Below are 22,748 nucleotides of genomic sequence, written 5' to 3' on the forward strand. Positions count from 1 at the left end.
TTGGTGATCGAGGGAAACTGCACATGTTGAGAAAGATTCAAGATTTCACGAAGTCAGTGAAAGTGATGTTGCCAGGCTGCTGGGCCAAAGAGACCAGTTTAGCGATTGAAAAGAAGCAAATCCAGTAGGATGAGGCCAGTAGAGTTGTTTCAGAAGAGACAGATTTGAGTATCAAAGGATTATAAGATGTAATTGAGGGAAAATGAATACTACTGATATTTCTGTTAATAAAAAGATCCTTCTAGTGATTTTGAGGGCAAAATGAATAGTATTGCTGCACGCTCTTATTTTCTACATTATGTCAGAAACAATCAAAACTTGATTTATTCTTTGTTCTAGAAATTAGCTTAGTTGCAATTGTAACCCATATTGTGTTAAATAGAAGATAAAGTTTTCATAAGTTGTAGTTCAATTTTTTTGAGCTGGAACCTCAATAAAAGCTCTTTTGCACTATTTAATGTGAAAGGTTGCTTTCTGTTGTGAATAGATTCACTTTATTATTTTTTTTAAAGTTTTTATTTATTTATTTGACAGAGAGACAGCGAGAGAGGGAATATAAGCGGGAGGGGGAGTGGGAGAGGAGAAGCAGGCTTCTTGCCGAGCAGGGACCCCGTTGCGGTGCTTGATCCCAGGACCCTGGGATCATGACCTGAGCCAAAGGCAGACGCTTAACAACTGAGCGACCCAGGCGCCTCATAGATTCACTTTAAGTAACTTTTTGCTGTCAGCGAGATTGCCTATCCCTGAGAATAAGTTCAGAGCTTCTCATGCCCATGGAGGTCTGGAACTCTTAGAGAATCACAGAGAGGTAGAGGGACGGATCTAACAGGATCAGTGCCATGACTTGAGCTGCTCTCTAGACTTGGCCATTCCCCTCCATGTCTCCACCTATTCACCTCTGGATCCATGGCAGCTGACTCTGTCCACCTACTCTGGGCAGCATATGACTCCTTGCCTGCCTTTAGGAAGTTTTGAGAGGGCTGATAATCTCCCAGAGGCTGTTAGTTAAACTGAGTGCCAAATTTGGGAAGTAGGGGTGGAAGGGAATGGAGAATAGTACCAGTAAGGGAGAAATAAACCCAAAACACCGAAAGAAGCAGGACCCAAATAACAAAGCCCTTATTTTTGCTTCTGGAGAAAAAAAGGAAAACCTAGCTTTTTCGTCAGTTACCAAAATAGCACTTCACAACGCCCCCCACCCCCAGCCTTTTGCTCAGTCTGTTAAAATTCTCAGGTGAGGTTTTGGCAAATATACCTCATTAAAATTTAGACTCACTGAGAGTGTCATTGTGCAAGGCAGAAAGCATGGGATTTGGGAGGTCTGACTAGCTTCACGTCTGTTTGTTTGAATGAGTGAATGAATGTAATTTGGCTCTTCTGTCTATCACTTTCAATGGTGACCTTGAGGAGAATGACATTCATTCACCCAACTGACATTTATTGATTGCTTTCTGAGTTCCGGGCACTAAATTATGTGTTGAAGCTGCAGAGGTGAATAAGACAGCATCTGCCCTCAAGGAACTCAGTCCAGTAAAGAAGTTAAGACAGTGTAAGAAGGATTCTTCCAGGAGACTAACTGGCTGTGTGTACTCTGAGACCAAACTGTAGGCTTGGGTATCACCCTGATCTGTTTTTTCTGTAGACTGGTGGCTTGTGTGACTAACTCCCTCTCCTCCCTGCGTTGGGAAAACGGTGAGCTCTGTCAGGAGGTCACACTCCGTTCTGTGAATATTGTCGGAGACCCATAGCAGATGTTTCGGTCTTTCATTTCCAGAATTCCAATTTTCTCTTTAAGCCTTTTTAAAACATTAAGATATTTCCAGGGCACCTGGTGGTAAAGTCAGTTAAGCATCTGACTCTTGGTTTCAGCTCCCGTCATGATCTCAGGGTCCTAGGATCAAGCCCTACATCGGGCTCCACGCTCAGTGTGGGGTCTGCTTGAGATTCTCTCTCCTTCCCCCTCTGCCCCTCCCCTTGTTCACACATGCTCCCTACCCCCCCTTAAATAAATAAATCTTTAAAAAAAAATTAAGATGTTTCCTTGTCATCAGACTTCTGGCACCTTTTCTGTTTTCCATGTTTTTGAAAAGTTTCCTGGAGGTCATTTTCAATCTCATAGGGAAGGGCTTTCAGTGTCCTGGGGAGTAATTGTTCTTTCTCATCTTGGAAATTACAGTGGGGCCAAGCACCTGTTTGTGGGTGCAGGTTGTGTTCAAATTTCATGGGTAGGACCAAATGGTGTGGACATGAGTATAAAATTTAAGTTTGCCATTTACAATAGAAGGAACATAGGGAAAGTTCAGTCTCCTGTGGAGCATATTGAACTAAGCATAGAAACTTTCTCTTGACTGTGTACAGCTAATGTTTCTTGAGAATTTATTATATTCTGGGCATGCACCAAATTGTTCTAAATGTATTGTCTTGTTCAATCCTCAGGAAAACCCTATACGGTAGATATGGTAGATATTCTAAAAATCCCATTTTGCAGGTGAGACCCAGAGGGTTAAGTATCTTGTCCGAGGTCCCATAAATAGTAAATAAAAGCTAGTATTCAAACCCAGGCACACAGATGTTACTTTGCATCAATATGTACGTATCTTACATTCAGTTTAAGATGTTAGTTGAAAAAAATCTCCCAACTGGTCATGTATGCACAAAGTAGCTGCTTTCTTCCTCGAAAACTTTGTAACAAAAGTATTTAATGTTCATGTTTGTGAGGCATGCTTCGTTGCTAATAATTTTTAAACAAAATAAACAATCCAAGTCCTGATTTAACATATTTCTGAACCTGTGTAGATCATGCAAAACATCATAACAAATGGCACAGAGTTGCAGTTGTGTGTTTTGCAATGTACAAGAGAAAAAGGGATGAGGCCTGTCTTTTCACCCCTAAGAAATAGTTACATTAGAAAAATAAAGTAGCAGTGAAGCTTGAAAAACGTCCTAGTGTAAAATCTGTAACAGACAACCTGGCCAGTTTCATTTATTCTGTATTTATTCTCATTACAAGGCTTGAGCGCTCCCTGGGCTCTCTCTTGCTAAATCAGTGTTTTCAGAATTCTCAGTGGCTTGAATTTTATAATCTGAGAAATCAATCAAGTGCCTCGGGAGAATGCCATGTCTTATTCTACTTGCAGCCTCCAAATGCCTCTTGTAATTAAGTATTAGCTGGAGTTCGTTGCACTTGAATAATGAGGTGATGTTCGAGTAGGCTTCCTTTGTTGCTTTTTCTTCAGGAGCATTGCTTCTGTTTTCTGGTTAAGCAAATCACGGTCGTCATAAAATTGCAATTTAAAGTCTCCATAATTATGATACTTAGCATCTCCTAAAACCAAATCCAGTACTTTGGGTTCACTGGTGTGTGGCTCAGTCTGGTACCCGTACCCTGGAATGCACAGTGCTTGCCCTGTGATCATGGAGCTTTCATAGGTAAGCTTTACAGTAAAAGGAGACCAGGGCTGGGGGACTTGAACTTGGTGTCCCTTTTTTTAAATGGCCTGACTTGCTTGATGACCAAATGAATGGCTGAATAGTCCACAATATAGGGTGAACAGTTTGGTGGCCGGCTCTATCTAATCTGCACTTGTTCCTGGACTAGATCATTTTCTTAGTACCCTGCTATTGTTTTATAGGGACGGTTAGTTAATCATGTATGTACAAAGTCATATATAAAATATATCTGTAGGGTTTACATAATAATATTAAATTAAATAATAGTTATAACAGTAATAATAATAAGTTAAATAATAGTATTGATAGATTTTAAATCATAACAGAAAACAGAACCTCATGTACTCATTACTTGGATTAAGACAAATAGAATTTAAATATACTCTTAGAAATCCGGTGTGACCCTTCATGGTACCTTATTGTTCTCTTCCCACTTTTGCCATTATCTTGAATTTTTTTAAATAAGTTATTTGTTTTTGTAGGTAGTCTGATACACACACACACACACACATTCCTAAACAAAATATTGCTTAGTTTTGCCTATTTTTGAACTTTACATAAATGGAGTCATATAGAATATATTTTTTTGATTTGTTTCTTTTGCTTACCATTGTTTTTGAGATCCTTCTATTTATTAATGCATATGGTAGAAGTTCACTCATTTTCATTGCTGTGTAATATTCCAGGACATGAATATCCCAGTTTTTGAAAAAAAATCATTCTGTTAATGGACACTTCGGTCATCTCCAAGTTATAGCAGTTATGAACAGTGTTGCTATGAACTCCTGGTGCACTTACTGCAAAAATAACTCTCAGATGTATTCCTGGCAGATTTCTGGGCATTTGCTCATCTTCAACTTGAAGAAAATGCCAAACTGTTCTTACAGTCTCACCAGCAAGTTATGAGAGTTCCTCCTGCCCACAGCCTTGTCAGCACTTGGCGCCATCAGAATGTAGTTTTTGCTGGTCTGGGGCGGGGGTCTGATGGCAGCCCTGGGGTTACCATGTGTATCTTCCTGATGATTACTGAGCTGGACCATCTTCTCCTAAGCTTAATCGAATTTAGATTTCCGCTTTATAGGACATTACTATTCCTGTCTTTTGCCTATTTTTCAATTACATTGCCTGCTTTTATTTCACTGACTTACAGGTTTTTTGAAAAAAATATTCTGGATATTAGCTCTATGTTGGTTATTTGTGCAGCAAACCTCTTCTTCCTCTCTGTGCCTGTCTTCTTTATTATCTTTATGTTTATTTGTTTGGTTTTGCCTCCCACATTTAATTTGTGTATTCATTCTTTTATTTATTCATTCATTTTAATAATTGTTTTGTTATTACAGAAGTAGCACATGCATACTATAGAAAGTTACTACTGCCCAGAAGTCACCAGCTTTAACACCTTAGTGCATATTCTTCACTAGAATTAGAGGACTGACTACCACATCTCTGACCTTGTTCTTCTTCCGTAGTGTTTTGGCTCCTCTCAGCCCTTTGCTCTTCCATATGCATTTTAGAATCAGCTGGTCAAGTTCCATGAAAATCCTAATTGAGATTTTGACTGACATTTTATTGAATCTGTGGTTCAATTTGGGGAGATGTGATACCTCCCTATATAAATGCATGGTATAATTGTCTATTTAGGTCTTAATGTCTATTAGTAGTTTTATTTCCACATTATTTAGCACATTAATTTTAGATACTTTATATTCATAGTGCTACTGTAAATTTTATTTTTTAAATTACGTTTTCTGTCTGGTTGTTTTCTGGTATCCAGGAATATAATTGACTTTGGTATATTGATTTTTTAATGCAGAAATTTTGCTAAACTCCCCTAGTTAATTCTGACTACTTATCTGTATAAATTATTTTGGGTTTTCTACAAAGAAAATCTATTTACCTACAAATAATGACTGTTTTATTTTTTCCTTTCCAATTTTTAAACTTTTTTATTTCATTCTCTTATATTCACTAGCTAGGACCTCCCTACAATGTTCTAGAAGTGGGGATAGCAAGCATTCATGTCCCATTACTGATGTAAAGGGGATGTTTTAAACATTTTACCATTAAATATGACTTTTTGGTAGACATTTTTTATCAGGTTCCTTTTATTTATAATTTGTAAGGATGAATTTTGAATTTCGTGCATCTACAAGTTGGTGTTTTTTCCCTTTAGTGTGTTAATGTGGTGATTTATAGTCATCAATTATTAAAATATGAAACAAGTGTTGATTCCTGTAATTAACCCACTTTGGTTTAGCTGTGTTCCCCTTTTTCCTTAATGCAAGATCTGGCTGATAATATTCTGTTGAAGACATTTGTAAATATGTTTTGAGTGATGTTGGCCAATAATTCTCATTTCTGGTACCACAATTGTCTGGTTTTGTAATCACTGTTATCAAAACCAGACAGAAGTATAAAAAAGAAAGACAAGACCCACAAATCCACCAAAATGGTTAGAAACCTTATTATTTATTTCAGTGACTGACAGATCAAACATAAGTGGGAAAATATATAAGATTTAAATAGCACAGTTAAGCTTTACAAAATGAGTGTTCTCTCATTTTTAATTCTTTGTAAAGAGTGTAAGATGATTTATTTCCTTTTGGGATGTCTGGCAGGTATGCCCATAAAATATTTGGTCCTAGAATTTAAAATACTGAATCAGTTTAAAGTTATAAAACTCTTGTGTTTTAGTTGTTTTTTCTTGAGATATTTTTGGTAATTTGTATGTATTTTTAGAGCTTAGTCCTTTCACATAAACGTTCAACTGCATTCTGGAAAAATTTTGAATCTCTCGTCCAACTTATTAATTCTCTATTCAGTGTTGTCTCACATGCTTATTTAATCTATCGAGTTTTTAAGTTCAATTACTCTTTTTTTATTTATAGAATTCTATTTGGTCCTTTAAAAAATCTGCTTTGTTATTTTTTATAGTGCATGTTCTTTGTCCTTATTTTCATGCTTCCCTATAATTTCCTTAAACACGTTGCAAATAAGTATTTTATCTTCTGTGCCTTACAATATCTGAAGTTGTTATGAGTCTGTTTTTCCTATATATGCCCTGAAATCTTTTGTGTTTTGAGCTTTCTTACTCTGGGTTTTTTTTTTTTTTTTTAAGATTTTATTTTTTTAATAGAGAGCGGGGGCAGGTTGGGGAAAGGGAGAGAGAGAATCTCAAGCAGACTCCGACTGAGTGGGGAGCCCCATGCAGGGCTCAATCTCACGACCATGAGATCAGGACCTGAGCTGAAATCAAGAGTCAGATGCTTTACTAACTGAGGCACCCAGGCACCCCTTGGGCTTTTAATTTTTTCCTAGAACGTTGTTTTGGGGAATATTTTGATGTCTGGGTTGAAGATGAATTTTTCCAGAGAGTACTACCTGCTCCAGGGCCATCCAGAATTAATTCTCCACGTAGGGTTTTGTGGGGACCGTATGAGAAACACGAATTGGACAGCAAAAACCTGTGAGAGGTGTGTTAGAGTTGTGAGGTCTCTCCATACAGCACAAAGATGGAGACAGACAAGTCTCCTTATTGTTTCCTCCTTCTTTACTCTGAATAAGGTTTATTCAGGGCTCTCCTGTTAGATGCGCCACCTCGGATAAGCCTGAGACTGTGCCTCATGGCGACATCAAAGCAGGGCTCCAGGTCTGCAGGTTTCCATGAACACACTCAGGGCACAGTCTGACTTTGCTGTTTCCTTGTATCTAAGACCTATGCTTTCCTTTCATTTTGAGGAACCTTGCTTTCATGAATTCGTCTCTTTGTGTCAACTCAGTGATAAGTTGAAAAGATTGTTTGCTTGCTTTTGTATTTCACTCAACATTTAGTTATTTCAGTCAGGATCTATAGGCAGCCGTGCTGCAGGAAATGAAATCCTGGGTTGGGGAAGTGTTAGCTCTTTCTCTGTTGGGAAAGGAGACTCATGTCGGGCTGAGAAGCAGACAGATCTGGGTCCAAGGCTGGCTGCAATGTTTCTCATCGGTTTCACCAGCATTTTTAACACCACCTTTCATTTGTACGTTGAATTTCTGTTTACCAAGTACTTTCACAAAAATTGTGTTTTTGAGACTCAGGTGAGGCAGTTCTTTGTCCCCATTTGGCAGCTAGGTAAGACTGCTGACGGGGGACACCACTGTGACCCAGAACCCAAATCCTATAATGCCTGGAAGAGTTCTAATTTTGTTCTATTTTGTGCTGTCTTGGAGTAAAGGATTCAAAAGAGCCCAGCAGGTGCATTTCAGTTTGTTGTGTAGAGCAAGTTGCAACTTGGATATTGTCTTAAGGAAGGTCTTCTGAGATCAGAGATAAGGCACAGAAGCTTCTGTCTCCATGGAGTTGGGGTCATCCTCCTGGTATGTTCACCAGCCTGGAAGCTCTCTGAACCCCATAGTTTGGGGATTTTTGTGGAGGCTTCATCATATAGACATGATCGATTATTGACTCTATTTCCAGCCCCCCTCTCCTCGCTGGAGAATGGCAGGTGGGGCTGAAATTCCCAAGCTTCTAGTCATGACTTGGTCTTTCTGGTGACCAGCCCCTATCCAGGAGCCCACCCAGAGTCACCACATTAGAATAAGAGATGCTCCTAGGGCTTATCACTTGGGAATTTATAAGGGCTTTAGGAGCTCTGTGCCAGGAACCAGGGGCAAAGACCAATATATACATTGTCTGTCATCTCACATGTTCTCCTCCTATGTGAGCTGAGATCCCCGATCAGGGCTAGTGCTAGGGGCGGGTTAGAAGGGTGGTTTTTCCCTAACAAATCATATTGCAGGTAGTATAACAACTCACAAAAGGTCACGTTGTTGGCAGATAGCTGGGCAGTAGCCATCGTTAAGACTTCAAAGGCTTCTCTGAAGTTCATGCACCCCACATAGAGGCTGATCGGATGAACACACTGGGCATATTCATGGCTACTGCCTTTTTAGTTGTTTCTCCAACATGTGCATTGCTACTGAAGTTTCACCATCAAATTTATGTTCCGCTAAGGTCTTTGGAGGCAAAATTTATTTTTCATTAAAATGTTATCTTGATCTGAAGCTGGCCTATTCTTCTATCAGCTTCCCTAATGAAGTTATGGAAGAAGGTAATTTCTCCATTTTGAGGGCATATTTTTATATTTATGTTTCAGATCATTGTGGCATATAATCACAAGGGAAAAAAGCAAAAGTTGTCTTGGCGACCTAGATCTTCTGTAGATCAGGATGCTCTGGTATCCAAAACCACTTCCCATCTTGGTGACTGTTCATAGCTCTCTCTAGGGTGAGGAGTACCATTTATGATTCCTAACAAGACTTTGTCATCAAGTGGTGTGGGGTGTGTGGGGGGAGCCAGAGTGGCTTCTGTCATTTAAAAATCCTTAATCCTTCTCTGCTGATGCTTCACCTTTTCGCAGGATCGTGCCTCCAAGGACTGACGAAAAGACTGCCACCTTCTTCCCGCAAAGTCCCTTTCTTCCTGGCCACTGGAGCTCTCCCTGCACTTTTTTTCGTGCATTGTGCCTGAGTTGGTTGTGGGTTCTTTTTTTCAGAACAGAATCCTATTTGAAGACATGGGACCAGGGTTACACAAGGAGCTTACAGTCCTCCGCCTCTACTGTTTTTGTTTCCTGCCATTGACATTTGCTTTTAGACTAATTATGAGCTTTTTGGTTCCTTTTCCTTTTCCCCATTGCTCATCCTCAAACAAGGCAATACTCTCATTGCTATCATGAGATGGAAATCTCATCTGGCTCAGGAAGCTTAAGTATCACCCTGCCTAGAAATAGGGGATGAAGGACATGACCTTTCACAGTCATAATGTTTTTCTGTCCCCAAGGACCTTGGCCTGTTGCCAGAGTACTTAATATTGAGTCCAGTTGTGTTTGTGAAATGAATAAATGGTCTCTACCATTTATATATTCATTCGGTTACCATATATTGGTTACTTTCCTTGTCAGGCAGTGTGCTGGGTCCTTGGGCTTCAGTGGTGACCCTGAAGGGCACGTGTCTCCTGGGGGTATCAAAACAGATAGGCAGTTAGCAGTGTCATAACTGCAGTTATGCTAAGAAAATTGTGATTTCTTGCTCCATTTAGAAATAATTCACCATTGGGGCGCTTGGGTGGCTCAGTTGGTTAAGCATCCGACTCGATTTTGGCTCAGGTCACGGTCTCTGGGTTGTGAGATCGAGTCCTGTGTTTGGCTCTGTACTGGGCGTGGAACCTGCTCAAGATTCTCTCTCCTTCTGCCCCTGCCCCCCCCCCCCCAAAGAAATAATTCACCATTTTTAAGGTCTGTATTAACCTTCAGTCAGTAATTTGACCTCTCTGGGCCTCCATTTCTCATCCATAAAATGGGCCTAATACCTATGTCACTGGTTGTTCTAGGGATGAAGTAAGGCCAGGTAAGGAAAGCTTCTAGAACAGTGCCTGGTGGATGGAGGCACTCCACGCCTGATGGTCTTGCTGTCCTGACAGGACATTCTTGGAATCTGCTCAAGTCAGCTCAGTCTCCTCTTTCCTTCCTTTCTACTTTAATGAAACTCCACTCCACCTGTCTGTCCTTCAGACCCATGGAATCTTGTGTTGCTTCCCTTTCCATAGCTTCCCCTCATCTGAGAATGCTGCGAGCGTCTCTCGTTGTTCCCTGGAATCTAGCCCAGATATTGGAGGGGGGATGGCTGTCAGTCCCTGGGGAACAGAGGGGCTTCTGTTCGGAAAGCTCCAGAAGGATTCTGGGGTCATCCTTGTAGGAAGAACCTTGTAGGAAGTGTGTGTGTGTGTGTGTGTGTGTGTGTGAAACAGAGAGAGGGGGGGGGGGGAGATTGACTGACTGACTATATATCTGGAGGATGGGATGTGTTAAGGAAGAATTGAATGAATGCCCCAGCCTGTCTCCCTCCCATATGTTATTCTGAGCCAGTGCCTGACTCCACCCCTTCTCCATCTTTGGGTACCTCCCTGCCTCCTTCTTTTGTGAAACCTTCCCTATCAGATCTACAGCCATTTATTTACTATGCACATTTATGAGCACCTAGTGCATGCAGGCATGGGGAACACAGCCTCTGCCCCCATACTTTAGAATCCAGTAGAAGGGAGGTAGATGCTAGGCAATCACATAAATAAAAAGAGTGGTGTTAAGTGTTACGAAGGATAGGTAGAAGGCATTGTAAGAGCCCGTTACACTGCCAGGGAGGGCCTTGAGGAGGTGACATTTAAACTGAGACCTCAAGAGTAAGTAGGAGTTAGCTAGGCAGGGAAGGGATGCTCATCACTGTGCTCCCATAGAGCGCCCAGTCTAGCTTCCATATTATCCTACCATTCCTTCCTTTCATTAATACGTTCATTCACTTGTATTTATCGAGCACCCATGACTTGTGTGGTACTGTTCTTGTGTGGGGCATATAATGGCAGAGGATGCAGACACCTTCTTGGTCATGGAGCCATCCTGGTGCCACGGAGTTCACATCCTTGTTATCTTGGTATGTGCATCTTCTTCATTTCCTCTTCCACACTGGCAGATTCACTTTGGGAGGCAGCATCATTTTGAGAAAGAGCATGAGTAGGAAGGCAGAGAGACAGGAAAAGGGATCAGACCATCACCGAGAGCCTAAGGACTGCCAGGCACTTCGTCCGGCGTATCATGGACACTCTGTGATTGGTTCTCCCAATCACTCTGTTGGACAGCTGCTGGCTTGTCCATTTTACAGATGGCAAGCCTGAGTTTTAGAAGTTAAGCACCTTGCCTTAAGTCACACAGGTAACAGGTGGTGGGGTCAGGACGCATACCTAGGTCCACCCAGCTGTGCTACGGAGCGCTTCTCACCTGTGCCTAGATCCTCACTCCATCTCTGACTAGCTGTAGGTTCTCAATTCATGTCCCATCTCTGGAGTTGTACCTACCAGGTCTGCTTGGCCACCCGGCTCCCTGTAGTGGGTCAAGATGGTTGTCTCCATCCCTGTGGAGCAGACAGTCAGGTGCTACTGGCTTCAACAGTCCCAGGCTCAGCCTGCCTTCCCTGAGCTGCTTAGGATCTACCTAATCTCCTTTGGTGTAACAGACGGCTTTCACTTTCTCACCAGCACACCAACTCTTATTAGATCTTAAGGCTGATGGTACTGGAGTAAGTCATTCTTCCTGAGGCACGGTGACCATGCCTAGAATCTGAGGCAGTTCAACAGCAGGGTTGAATGACTTTAGCCTCTGGATCCCAGATAACTGAGGTGGTTTTACAGCCCCTTCCTTCTGTCTGTCCTCCAGGCTCCAATTTTATTTCCTCCATGGAGCTTGCCTTGTTTTTCCCAGTTTTTCTCTCCCAAACAAAACTCCTCCTGGGCAAGAACTGGGTCTTATGCATCTTCCCATCACTATGGTCCAGCAAAGTCCTTGGTTCCTTGAGGCCATTGATAAATAGGTGCTGAGAGAGTGAATGAAGGAATGTATGACAATAATATACCTTTGTGTTAAGTCCTCTCTTCATTCAGCACATATTTATTGGGGCCGGTAGAGTATAGGACTGTACAGATCCAAGTGTGAAGAAGGTAGCCTAAGTCCAGCCCACATGGATGTTATAGTCTAGTGGGATCTAGGTCTGCCTGCTTACACAAGCAAAGAAAGGAAGTATGTATAGATGCTTACCAAGATAAATCAGGACCTAAATCCTGTCCCCTAAATTATCTAGTTGAATCAATTGGTACTTTTGCGGTTGTTGAATTATACTGATTGTGATGAACTCTTGTACTTAAAAGAAATTTTAGAAAAATCATTGATTGATGTGATTCAAAAGATTTCAAGGATTTTGACAATTCTCTTTCTTCCAGCAAAGATAGATTTTTTGCCTCCTACATCTGAGCACAAAGAATCTCATTGCTCCTAAACTGTGGGGAGGGCGGGCTATTTTAAAAATCACTGTGGGTACTGAGTCTGTTCTGTAGTTTTCATCAAAATTGACCCTTGAAATTGTAACTCTGATTGGGTAGTTAAATCAAATGTTAATGATCTTCTGTTGATAATTTTGTGCAGAATAAATAGCTGTCATTCCTTAAATTCTGTTGAATGGCTTTAGGCTACAGATGCACTGTGGATCCACATTCTCACTAGGATTTGTAGCGATCTACTTTCATCTTTTTTTTTTTTTAAGGATTTTATTGACAGAGAGAGAGATAGTGAGAGCAGGAACACAAGCAGGGGGAGTGGGAGAGGGAGAAGCAGGCTTCCCTCCGAGCAGGGAGCCTGATGCGGGGCTCCATCCCAGGACCCTGGGATCATGACCTGAGCTGAAGGCAGACGCTTAACAACTGAGCCACCCAGGCACCCCTCATCCTTTGTTTTTAAAGTAAAATCTCTTAACCAATATCTTAGAATATTAATGAATCTAGCTTGTCATAGAAAACAGAGCGAGCATCTTGGCTAGGCTGAGCTGTGAATTAAGAAACTATGACATCAAAACTGTGAAGGAGGAACTAGTCACATTAAGGCATTTAGGGCCACAGAGACATCAAAGTAGGTTCTGACACAATGAAGCTTGTTTCTGGGGAGTCGTAGGAGAAAAGCTATGTGATGCATCCCTTAGCACAGGCATGGCCTCCTGGCTCTCTGACCCTCTCATCTGAGAGCTTCAGGCATCCTACGAAGTGGGATCAGAAAGATATATCCACTGACTTATCTCACTGAGTCTTCAAGGTTGTTCATTTTGCTGGCTAAGATCATTTTATATCTACTGAGAGCCTTGGGGGCTATGGAATTATAGCAGCCTAATACATAGCTCTAGAATTCTCTCAGAACGAGCATGCAGTTATATAACTAAAGAGCTGCAGATTGCAAGAGTAGACTTTGTGAAGGCTCCTCTTGCAGAATGGAACTTCACAGAACCAAGGCTTTGGGTTAGACAAGTGATCACTTGGCACCAAGCACTACGCTAAGCATTTTACAATTCCTCATTGACTGATTTGTGAGATAACTTTGTAAGGCAAGTGCTACTAACCCTATTGCACAAATAAGGAAACTGAGACCCCAAGAGGCGAGCTTATATGGGAGTTAAGTGGCAGAGCTGAGACCACACGGGTTTGCCTCGAAAGCCCACACTCTCCAACAGCACACAGTGCAGATTTTCCTCAACTTATGATGGGGTTATAGCCTGACAAACCCATGGTAAGTTGAAAATATCATAAGTTGAAAATGCATTTAACACACCTAATCTACTGCCCTTCATAGCTTAGCCTGGTCCCCCTTTGAACTGCTCATAACACTGACATTAGTCTACAGCTGGGCAAAATCATCTAACACAAAGCTTATTTTATAATCAAGTGTTGAATTCTCTTGGGACTTATTGAACACTGTACTGAAAGTGAAGAACAGAACGGCTATAAGCGTGTCGGTTGTTTGCCCTGGGGATCGCAGGACTGACCCTATGCTGCGTCTGGTACCTCTGAGCATCACGACAAAGGGTCATATCGCATGTCACATCCATGGGAAAAGGACAAAATTCAGAAATCAAAGTACGGTTTCTACTGAATGCATGTTGCTTTCACATCATTATAAAGTAAAAAAAAAAAAAAAAAAAGTAGCACCCTTGTAAGTCAGGGACTGTCTGTAGTCCCTGCTGTTGAATGGATTTCTTAGTCCCCAAATCTCCTATGTCACTTAATTTGCTGTTGCGGTTGGTTTAAACAAAATCACCCCAAGCTCAAGTGCTTCTTTGCTCTAGTGTGGAGAGCAGGGACAAATTTGACTTGTGTAATTTTCAGCTCAGGCATAGAGGGTGATTTAACCAGTCAGCACTGGAAAACAGGGGTCAGGTGACCTGTCAAATTGGCAGTCTGCAGATCCAGCCCTGTTGGCCCACAGGTGAGGTTCGTTTGGTCTGCACTGTATTAATTTTGGATGAGTTGTTAATATGTTAAAATGGAGACATTTACCACACACATCAGGATATCCCTCCTTTGTTTGCCAGGAGATCAAAACTTCCAGGAACACAGAGCCCACATTTCTATAGGGCAGACACCAGCTGCATCTTTAAACAGGCAGGTGCTCCCCAGTCCTTACCACTCCCAGTTATTGCCCCATAGTGAAGCCAGGTGTTAGTTGTCATTTACCATCACAAATGAGCCATTGATTTTTTTCAGAAAGCGAAGTATTTCTTATCTGAGTGTCTAGCAACAGTGGAGTAATAGGAGATAGACCAGGAGGGTTTTCTGCTTGTGCAAAAAGGTGCCTCTAATATCCACTTACTTCACTCCTGTTCCCTATCTGCCTGACCCCTGTCGGCATGACTTGGGGGCCCCCGTGGTTCAGTCTCTCATTTTACAGAACAAACTGTGGCCCAGAGAGGGAAAGTGACTTGCCCAAGGTCATGTATTCAGTTAATGACAGAGCCATGATGAGAACCCAGATCTCTGACTGCTGGGAGCACTGTCCTTGTAAGGAGTGTCCCGTACTGACCAGACATGCTCGTTCCCACGTCCTGGTTTTGGATGGTCTTGTAGAGATACACTGACATTCTTAAAACCCCCTGTGGTATTAAGATTTATTCAGCCATCTGGTATTGCTCTTCTCGCTCTTGGAGAAGAAAATACTAGCTGTTTGAGCATCATAAAATGGAAACTTTGTTCAGATTACCTCATCAGGGTACAATTCCATTTTTGGTGCCTGGAATGATCAGTTTGGAGAAATTCATTATAATTAGCAAAAGTGAAAAACACAACACGCAAAGCAGGATCTGTCCCCCTGATTATTCTCTCATTTTATTTTGAAAGCTTTGTGTGTGTGCATGCCAGTTTTCTTATTTCTAGCAATCGTTGGGGTCCAAAGGTTTTCTACTTGCTTTAAAAGTCAATGAGGGGTGGGTGGGTGGGGAAGCAAACCACATTATTTCACCTAAGCTAGCTCCACAATTAGAACTTTCTTTGCAAAGAGAGAGTTGTAAACCTGTGGCAATTCATCTATGAAGCCGGAGAGAAGAACCAGTGATTCCCTTTCAAAATCCCCAGCAGGCAGAGAGCCCCGCACAGGGGAGGTGCCTCGTGTCAGGTCCTGGGCCAGCGGCTTGGACTGTGATGCTTTGCTTATCCCCTCTCATTGACGACAGTGCCAGAAGTGAGCATTGAAAGTGCCAGAAACAGGGTGGGAAAATCATTCTTCATCTGCTTCCTAGCTTACAGGCTCCAGGAACATCTTTGCTATTCACAAACAGATCAACATAGAAATATTTACAGTCAGCTGTTTCTAGCTCAGAAAACCTGCTACAGGCTCTGAAAACAGGGGGCATATGCTCTTCCCCGTAGATCACTGTGAGCGAGCTGTGTGTATTTCAAACTCTGGAGAGCAAATAGACGAGCTCGGATCCCTAGGGACAGGGAGAATCTTGGCATCCTCTCGCCTACTGGCTTGGGAGTGTTCTAGTCATATTTCTGCTTTTCATGATGTTAGCAAAGTATGAACACACTTCCCCTATTGTATGATCTCCATCTTCTGAAATGTCCACTGGCTTGACTGCTCTGCTCTCAGTTCCATTTCTGAATCATGCTGGAAGCGGGGGCTGTGTCTAAGGGAAGAGGCAGACAGAATGAACAGGGCCTCACCTGTTCCACATGAGCATAAAAGGTTTTTCAGCTCTGCAGGGCCCCCAGTGCACGTTTCTTTGAGAAGAGAATAGGGTGTTGCTTGGCTAGCCTTGGGAAGGCTTTCTTTAAAAACTTCCCTGCTTTCTTTTTCTCCCAGTTGAATGGGATCTGAGCCTTGGTGAGCCCCAGCATCTGAGAGCTGGACAGCTCCCGGGAGATTACATCCTGGTCCCCAATCCCCAGCCTCACAGGAGGAGGTGGAAGAACAAAATGTGGGATCCTATGAATTCAGTGCGGTTTGGGAGAGCCTAGTTCTAATTCGGACAGTATTCGGGAAAGCAGGAATGCAAAGTGCCCATGGTGTCCAGGCCACAAGGCAGAGCCTCAGAAGCCCTTTGCCAGAGGACATTCTGCTGGCTCAACAGCTGTATAAATGTCACTGAGAAAGTGACAAGCATAAGGGTTGGCATGAATTTGGAGCCTGTCATGTGCGGCTTTAAAAACATTGCCCAAAGGCCCAGCAGAATATGCAGAACGGCAGCTGCTGCTGGATGCCCGCAGGATCTAAACTGGTAAAGCCAGCCTTTCAAAATGCCTTTTTGATTCCCCGCTCCTCTTCAAAGAAACAGACGTTCCCACACTTTGGAGGGCTGCAGTGGTCCCAGGGCATGACAGAGAGTACATTTTACCTGCTCTCCAAAGAATGAGTTGCTGCTGCCAAAGCCGGCCAAATTCGAGTTCTGGGGGTGGGACGAGGAGGTGATCTAGTGCAGTCTGAGGGTCTGGCCTTGAGCTACCCACCCCAGGTCTTGACCCTGGAGTTTTCAGCGGCCCCTTCCCTTGCCTGTCTTGTGCCTCGAGGCTCAGGTGGCATTGGCTGCTTGAGCTGGAACTTGTCTGTGTTAAAGTGTCCGAACCAATTTTTTTTATGGGGACACAGACCAAATTCCTGCTCCTCATCCACGCTGTACTCATTGACTTCCTTTTTTTGTTATTGTTCTTTTTTTCCCAAGAGATGCCAGTTTGGCAACACTTAGGGCTGCCTCTCGGATTGAAATCTTGGAGACTTTCATCCATAACCCCACACAGCCCCAGGACAGTTCTTTTATGCTCCCACATTCAGTATAATTAGCCAGATAGACTTGCTAAGCTGTCTGGTTTGAATGAATTCCATTACTCCTCCATAAGAATTCAGGATGAGGCCAGTACCCACCAGAGCCAACTGTCCAGCCTCCCCCTCCCATTCTGCTACCTCAGGGGAGGGTGTAAATGAATAGAAGAAGCAGAGCAACGTGGGTAAGGACACGAAATTAAGAACCCATTGTGCTTGCTAGGATGGTGGCCAAATGGGGCCACTTTCAAATGCCCGTAAATCACTTAAAAACCTTCCATCATAGCAAAAATGTAGAACAGCCCTGAACAATGAAGCTCCTTACATATTCTTCTTTTAAACAGAATATTTAATATGTATTGGCACAGCTTTGCTGTTTATTTAAGTGCTAATCATTATTCAAAAATGTTTAAGTGCTTCATTTTTATTCCTGAGATAAACCTGATTTAATCTTCTGTTTAAAAAGGGGGGGGGGAAACACCCTCTTACCTTCTTTAACTTGGTTGTTGAAAGCTTTCTACTTTGGCATAAGTTTATGTTTGTACCTGGGGGATCTCTTTTAAGAAGACACATTATTGGGGCACCTGGGTGGCTCTGTCGGTTAAGCATCTCTTTTTTTTTTTTTTTTTAAAGATTTTATTTATTTGACAGAGACAGAGATAGCGAGAGCAGGAACACAAGCAGCAGGAGTGGGAGAGGGAGAAAAAGGCTTCCCGCCGAGCAGGGAGCCCGATGTGGGACTCGATCCCAGGACACTGGGATCGTGACCTGAGCCAAAGGCAGACGCTTAACGGCTGAGCCACCCAGCCGCCCCAAGCATCTGACTCTTGATTTAGGCTCCGGTCAGGATCTCAGTGTCGTGGGATCCAACCCCGCGTCAGACTCCACTCTGGGCGTGGAGCCTGCTGAAGATTCTCTCTCCCTCCCCCTTGTCCCTCCCCACCCCTACTTGCTCTCTCTGTCTCTATCTAAAAAGAAAGACACATTATCAGAGATAATTTGATAAAGCTGCAGTTTATTCATTTTTATGTGCTATAGCCATGATTATCTTGAACCTACAATTTGAGGTCCTGCTTTTTTCCCTTAACATGGTACTGTGAGGATTGTCCGTAGCGCTATGTGAGCACTGTGATTTTCATGGGTGCGTCGTAGTCCCCTGAATGGAAATATCACAGTTTGCTACTCTGTGCCTCTGCATTCATCATCTTGCATTGTTCTATGATTATAAATAACTCGACCAGAATATCTTCTAGAGCTCTCCATGTTTTTGGATTATTTCCCTAAGGTGAAGAGGGTGATATATCATATATATATATATATAAAGAGGATGATTGTGTTTTAGGCCAGGCCCTCAGAGTGGAGAGTATACACATGTCTCTCGTGGACCTTGCGAGATGCAGAGTCTAACTCAGCAGGTCCGGGCAGGCCTGACTTTCTGCATCTGTAACTAACTCAGGGATGCTGAGGCTGCTGGGTGGGCTGAGGCAGTCTCTCCAAGTCGCCAGTAGACTGGCCTCCGGAGTATTTGCAAGACCGGTGTTACCAAGCCTCTGTGTGGGCGGGTTACCAAGGAGTCTGCCCCTCAGGAGTACTTTCTCACCAAGAGGAAGGCTTTGGTTAGGCTGGTGTCTAGAGAAGGCAGGGGCTGTAGCTTCAACGAGTGTCGGAAGCTCAGTCCCGGCTGGTGTTAGAATCACTCGGCGAGCACACGCGTGTACATATGCGCACACACATATACTGTCCATATACACACTCACACTCACGCACACACACGCTCCAGACCAGTAGACCAGCACCAACAGAATGTACGGCAGTGAGACCTGGCTACCAGGATTTTGTAAAGCTTCCTAGGTTTTTCAGGTTTTCACCTTCCTACTCCATGGGTAGCCAGGGTTGCAGACCATTCTAAACCCACAGAAGATCTGCTTTGAATCTCACTGAGTTCCAGCTGTGTTTAAACTTGACCGTGTGAGAAGTCTGGGAATTACATATGCTGCACCCAACCTCCACACTTTCGACAATGGATTTAACATAGTCATGAGTTGTCTCTGCAATTCTAAAGATCAAGAACCATGATTTTTAGGAGAAAACAAGGCATCTGTCACTGCCAACCTCTCCATCAAACTCATTCCTCCATAGTTGTGCTGGACCCATCTTACTGAGCGCCCCCAAGCCCCGAATCTCTTCTTTCCCTCACTCTTCACATCTCAGCAGTCATCACAGTCTTATGTTCTGTACACACTTTTTTCTTATAGAACCCAACACATTATATTAAAATCCTCTCTACACATGGCTATGTCTCTTTCAACCGGACCTTGAGCCCCTTGTCACAGAGACCGCATCGGAGGCACTTTGTTATTCCCCACCTAGAGCAATGACCGTGTAGCATACAGTAGATACCCATTAATCATTGTGGAATGAAGGAAGGAAGGAAGGAAGGAAGGAGGGAGGGAGGGAGGGAGGCAGGGAGGGAGGGAAGGAAGGAAGGAAGGACAGATGGACAGAAGGAAGGAAGGAAGGACGGATGGAAGGAAGGAAGGAAGGAGGGAAGGAAATAGAATACATTTTGATCACACACAGCCTGGAAGGTCATTCTTGCCTAGACGGTGCCTGGTGCCCAAATGCCTTGGCCCTGGGGTGTGCGAGATGGTAGACAGGATGCCCAGGATGTGCTGTGTCCCTGCCACTCACCACCTGCTAGCGTAACACCTTCTGTTTCTCTTTGGCAGTTGCCTTTTCTGGCCTCGGCTTCACGACGTTCTACTTGGCGGGCAAGCTGCATTGCTTCACTGAGAGCGGGCGGGGGAAGAGTTGGCGGCTCTGTGCCGCCATCTTGCCCCTTTACTGCGCCATGATGATTGCCCTGTCCCGTATGTGTGACTACAAGCACCACTGGCAAGGTGAGTCCCGGCCCAGGGCCTGCCTAGTCCTCACGGTAGTCTGACACTCTCCTGCAGCGATGGGTATAGAAAGGTGCCTGTTCAGGGAGAACCCGGTGCCCACCTTCACACCAGAGTAGGCTGAAATAACAGCAGATATCGTTTTAAAGAAAACAAGCCTGTTCGTGTGAGCTCTGACCCCCATACTGCCCTTACTGGGGGTAGAACTGAAGTCCCTCCTCCTCCTCTGTGCTCAGGTCCCGGCAGGAAGGCAGACTCTTGGCCTCAGACCCAACTGTGATTTCCCTGCTAGATCACTTGCCTCAGTCTTCAGACTTGGTGCCAAGTGGTGTTTGGCTGCTTGCACATCTCCCATCCATCACACAAGGACATATTTCTCACCACAGATGCGCTTCCAAAGGACAGGGGCAGCCCAGGGATCAATGCCAGCAGCGTTCTTCTGAGCTGCTGCTGGGAGGCTGTTGTGAGGCTTACCTGTATGTATGACTCCTGGAGTATCTGAGAAAAGTGAAAATAGCACACAACAAATGAGGGACTGGAATAACACTACGCCACGCCATGTCCTCCGGCAGATAAGCTGCGGTCCCGGCCTGCCTGAACGTCAAACAGCACCTGCCCCAGCAAACAGGGAGGAGAGACAGAAGTGATGCCCATGGGACATGAGCCCTCCAGGAGCACAGGATGTAGGGCCATGTTTCGCACAGGGCGATCCTCAGATCACCTTGACCAGGCCACCCTGAGATAGGAGGCCAGCTCTGGGGGTGGGTCTGGAGTGGTGGCCAGGAGTCTGCATTAACAGGCAAGTCGGTTATTTCTTTTTTTTTTTTTTTTTAAGTTGAATAATTTTTTTTTTTAAAGATTTTATTTATTTATTCATGAGAGACAGAGAGAGAGAGAGAGAGAGAGGCAGAGGGAGAACCAGGCTCCCAAGGAGCAGAGAGCCTGATGCGGGACTCGATCCCAGGACCCCGGGATCATGACCTGAGCCGAAGGCAGACGCTTAACCATCTGAGCCACCCAGGCGCCCCAAGTCGGTTATTTCTGATGAAGTCTGAGCAGCTTTAGGGAAGAGCTCCAGTGTGTCAACTTTAAGCAAACAGACTGAATTACATGTGCCCAAATCCAGTTTTCCTGGGATCCGAATGGCTTTCCACGATCAGCCCGTGGCCTGCCCCTCCTCTCGCTTGCCTGTTTCTTGCTGCCCCCATGCAGTTCCCCTCCTCCCCCCTTTTCTGTCTCCGAAGCCAGCTGCCTTGTGATCCTGCACACTTCTCACCTCTTCCCAGATGTTTATTCCAGTGGTAGTGACGTAGCAGATGAGGCCAGAGGTGAGGGGTGCTCCTAGCTGGGGACATATTCTCCCCACCTTTTCTGGCGCCTCCTGCTCCTCCTCGTACTTCTCCAGCTTCTCCTGCTCCTTCCCTGGCCTCAGCTCCACCCACCAGCCTCTTGGAGCTCATGCTCTGGGCTTTATGAACTCCTTTCTAGCAGGAGCTTTGAGCTTAGAGCCAGGGGTTCAGGGGAAAGAGAGACTGATGCATGGTCTGGACAGGTGGGTGCGTCAGGTGCTGATCAGGGTCTTGAGGTCCTCCTAATGGGGGCGGTCACTAGAAGCCATAATGCTGAGCCCTGTGCCCTCCCTTGTGATCTACTTTTATCAATGACTTGGATGAAGTTCTAGATAACACAAAGCTCCATCACGGGAGGGAAGCAGGGGCAGAGCTGCTGAGCCAGAGGACCAAGGCATACCCACCGCACCCGGGACTATTTTCCAGCAGAATCATTATCACCCAGATGAGGAGGGCATTTCCCCATGAAGAATATTACAAGCTGGCTGGTGTTTTATGGACTGCTTGTCATTTATCCCTTGTGAGCTGTAGTTTCTTCTTCTGAACTTGGGAACAATAATCCCCCAATATTTCACATGCTGTTTTATAGACTAAATGGAATAATGGATCTGAATGTACTTTGTAAATGAAAACATATTACACAAATGCAAACTGGTATTGTTGTTGCTTCGTGCATTGTTTCTAGAGAAGGATGGGTTGTGTTTCCCAAACAACTGATTTAGAGGCAGACATGTTTTTGGAACATGGTCTGTTTTTTAGCTGTGAGTCCCTGGTTTGCACTTTTATTCAGTCACTTGGGATTTGAGAAATGATGAAGGGTTTCATATTTGAGTAGAGTGTTGCTTTATCTTGGAAGGCCAGAGGAGCCTTTGTGTAGTGATCTCGTCCTGAAACCCTCAGACATGAGATTGACCTCTCTTAAATACTTTTGGCCCTGATTGATTTTTTACTCATTACCTTGCTGTGGCTGGCACATCACGAAAGGATGAAGAGTCACAGTCCCAGGCTTTATGGAGGTGGCGGACGCATGACGCAGCTGGGGCACTGAAGGCCTGCCGCCAAGGGGGCTCCGGCCCCGTCTCATCCAGCGGGCAGAGGAAGGAACTGGGAGCAGTAGAGGGAGAATATGAATGCTCTGTGGGGTGATAGGAAAGCAAAGCAAGAGACTTGATGTTCAGTGATGTTTAGGGCCAGACTTGAGGTGTGGTAGACTCCCACAGGCAAAAACGAGTGTACGTGGGGTGTTACAGGTCTTTGATGTGGCCCAAGTACCAGTTCACCCATGTCATCTATTCTGTTTATACCCCCAGAAGCAGCCAGGAGACGAGTGCGCCTTCTCCTCGGACTCTTTAATGGGCCCTGAAAGGAGTCTGGCTCATTTTGCCCGAATTCCC

General features: G+C 44.1%; 1 protein-coding gene across 1 annotated transcript in view; it reads left to right on the plus strand.

The window, feature by feature from the left end:
• Nucleotides 1–22,748, plus strand: part of PLPP4 (phospholipid phosphatase 4) — a 115,681-nt gene that overhangs the window by 85,269 nt on the left and 7,664 nt on the right. The window contains exon 6 of the mRNA XM_045876311.3: nucleotides 19,835–20,005. Coding sequence (XP_045732267.1) covers nucleotides 19,835–20,005 — 171 coding nt within the window. The remainder of the gene's footprint in view (nucleotides 1–19,834; nucleotides 20,006–22,748) is intronic.

The sequence above is a fragment of the Mirounga angustirostris genome, unplaced genomic scaffold (genome assembly GCF_029215605.1).
Source record: "Mirounga angustirostris isolate CCGP_5_RB_7025 unplaced genomic scaffold, mMirAng1.0.hap1 SCAF_6, whole genome shotgun sequence".
Lineage (NCBI taxonomy): Eukaryota > Metazoa > Chordata > Mammalia > Carnivora > Phocidae > Mirounga > Mirounga angustirostris.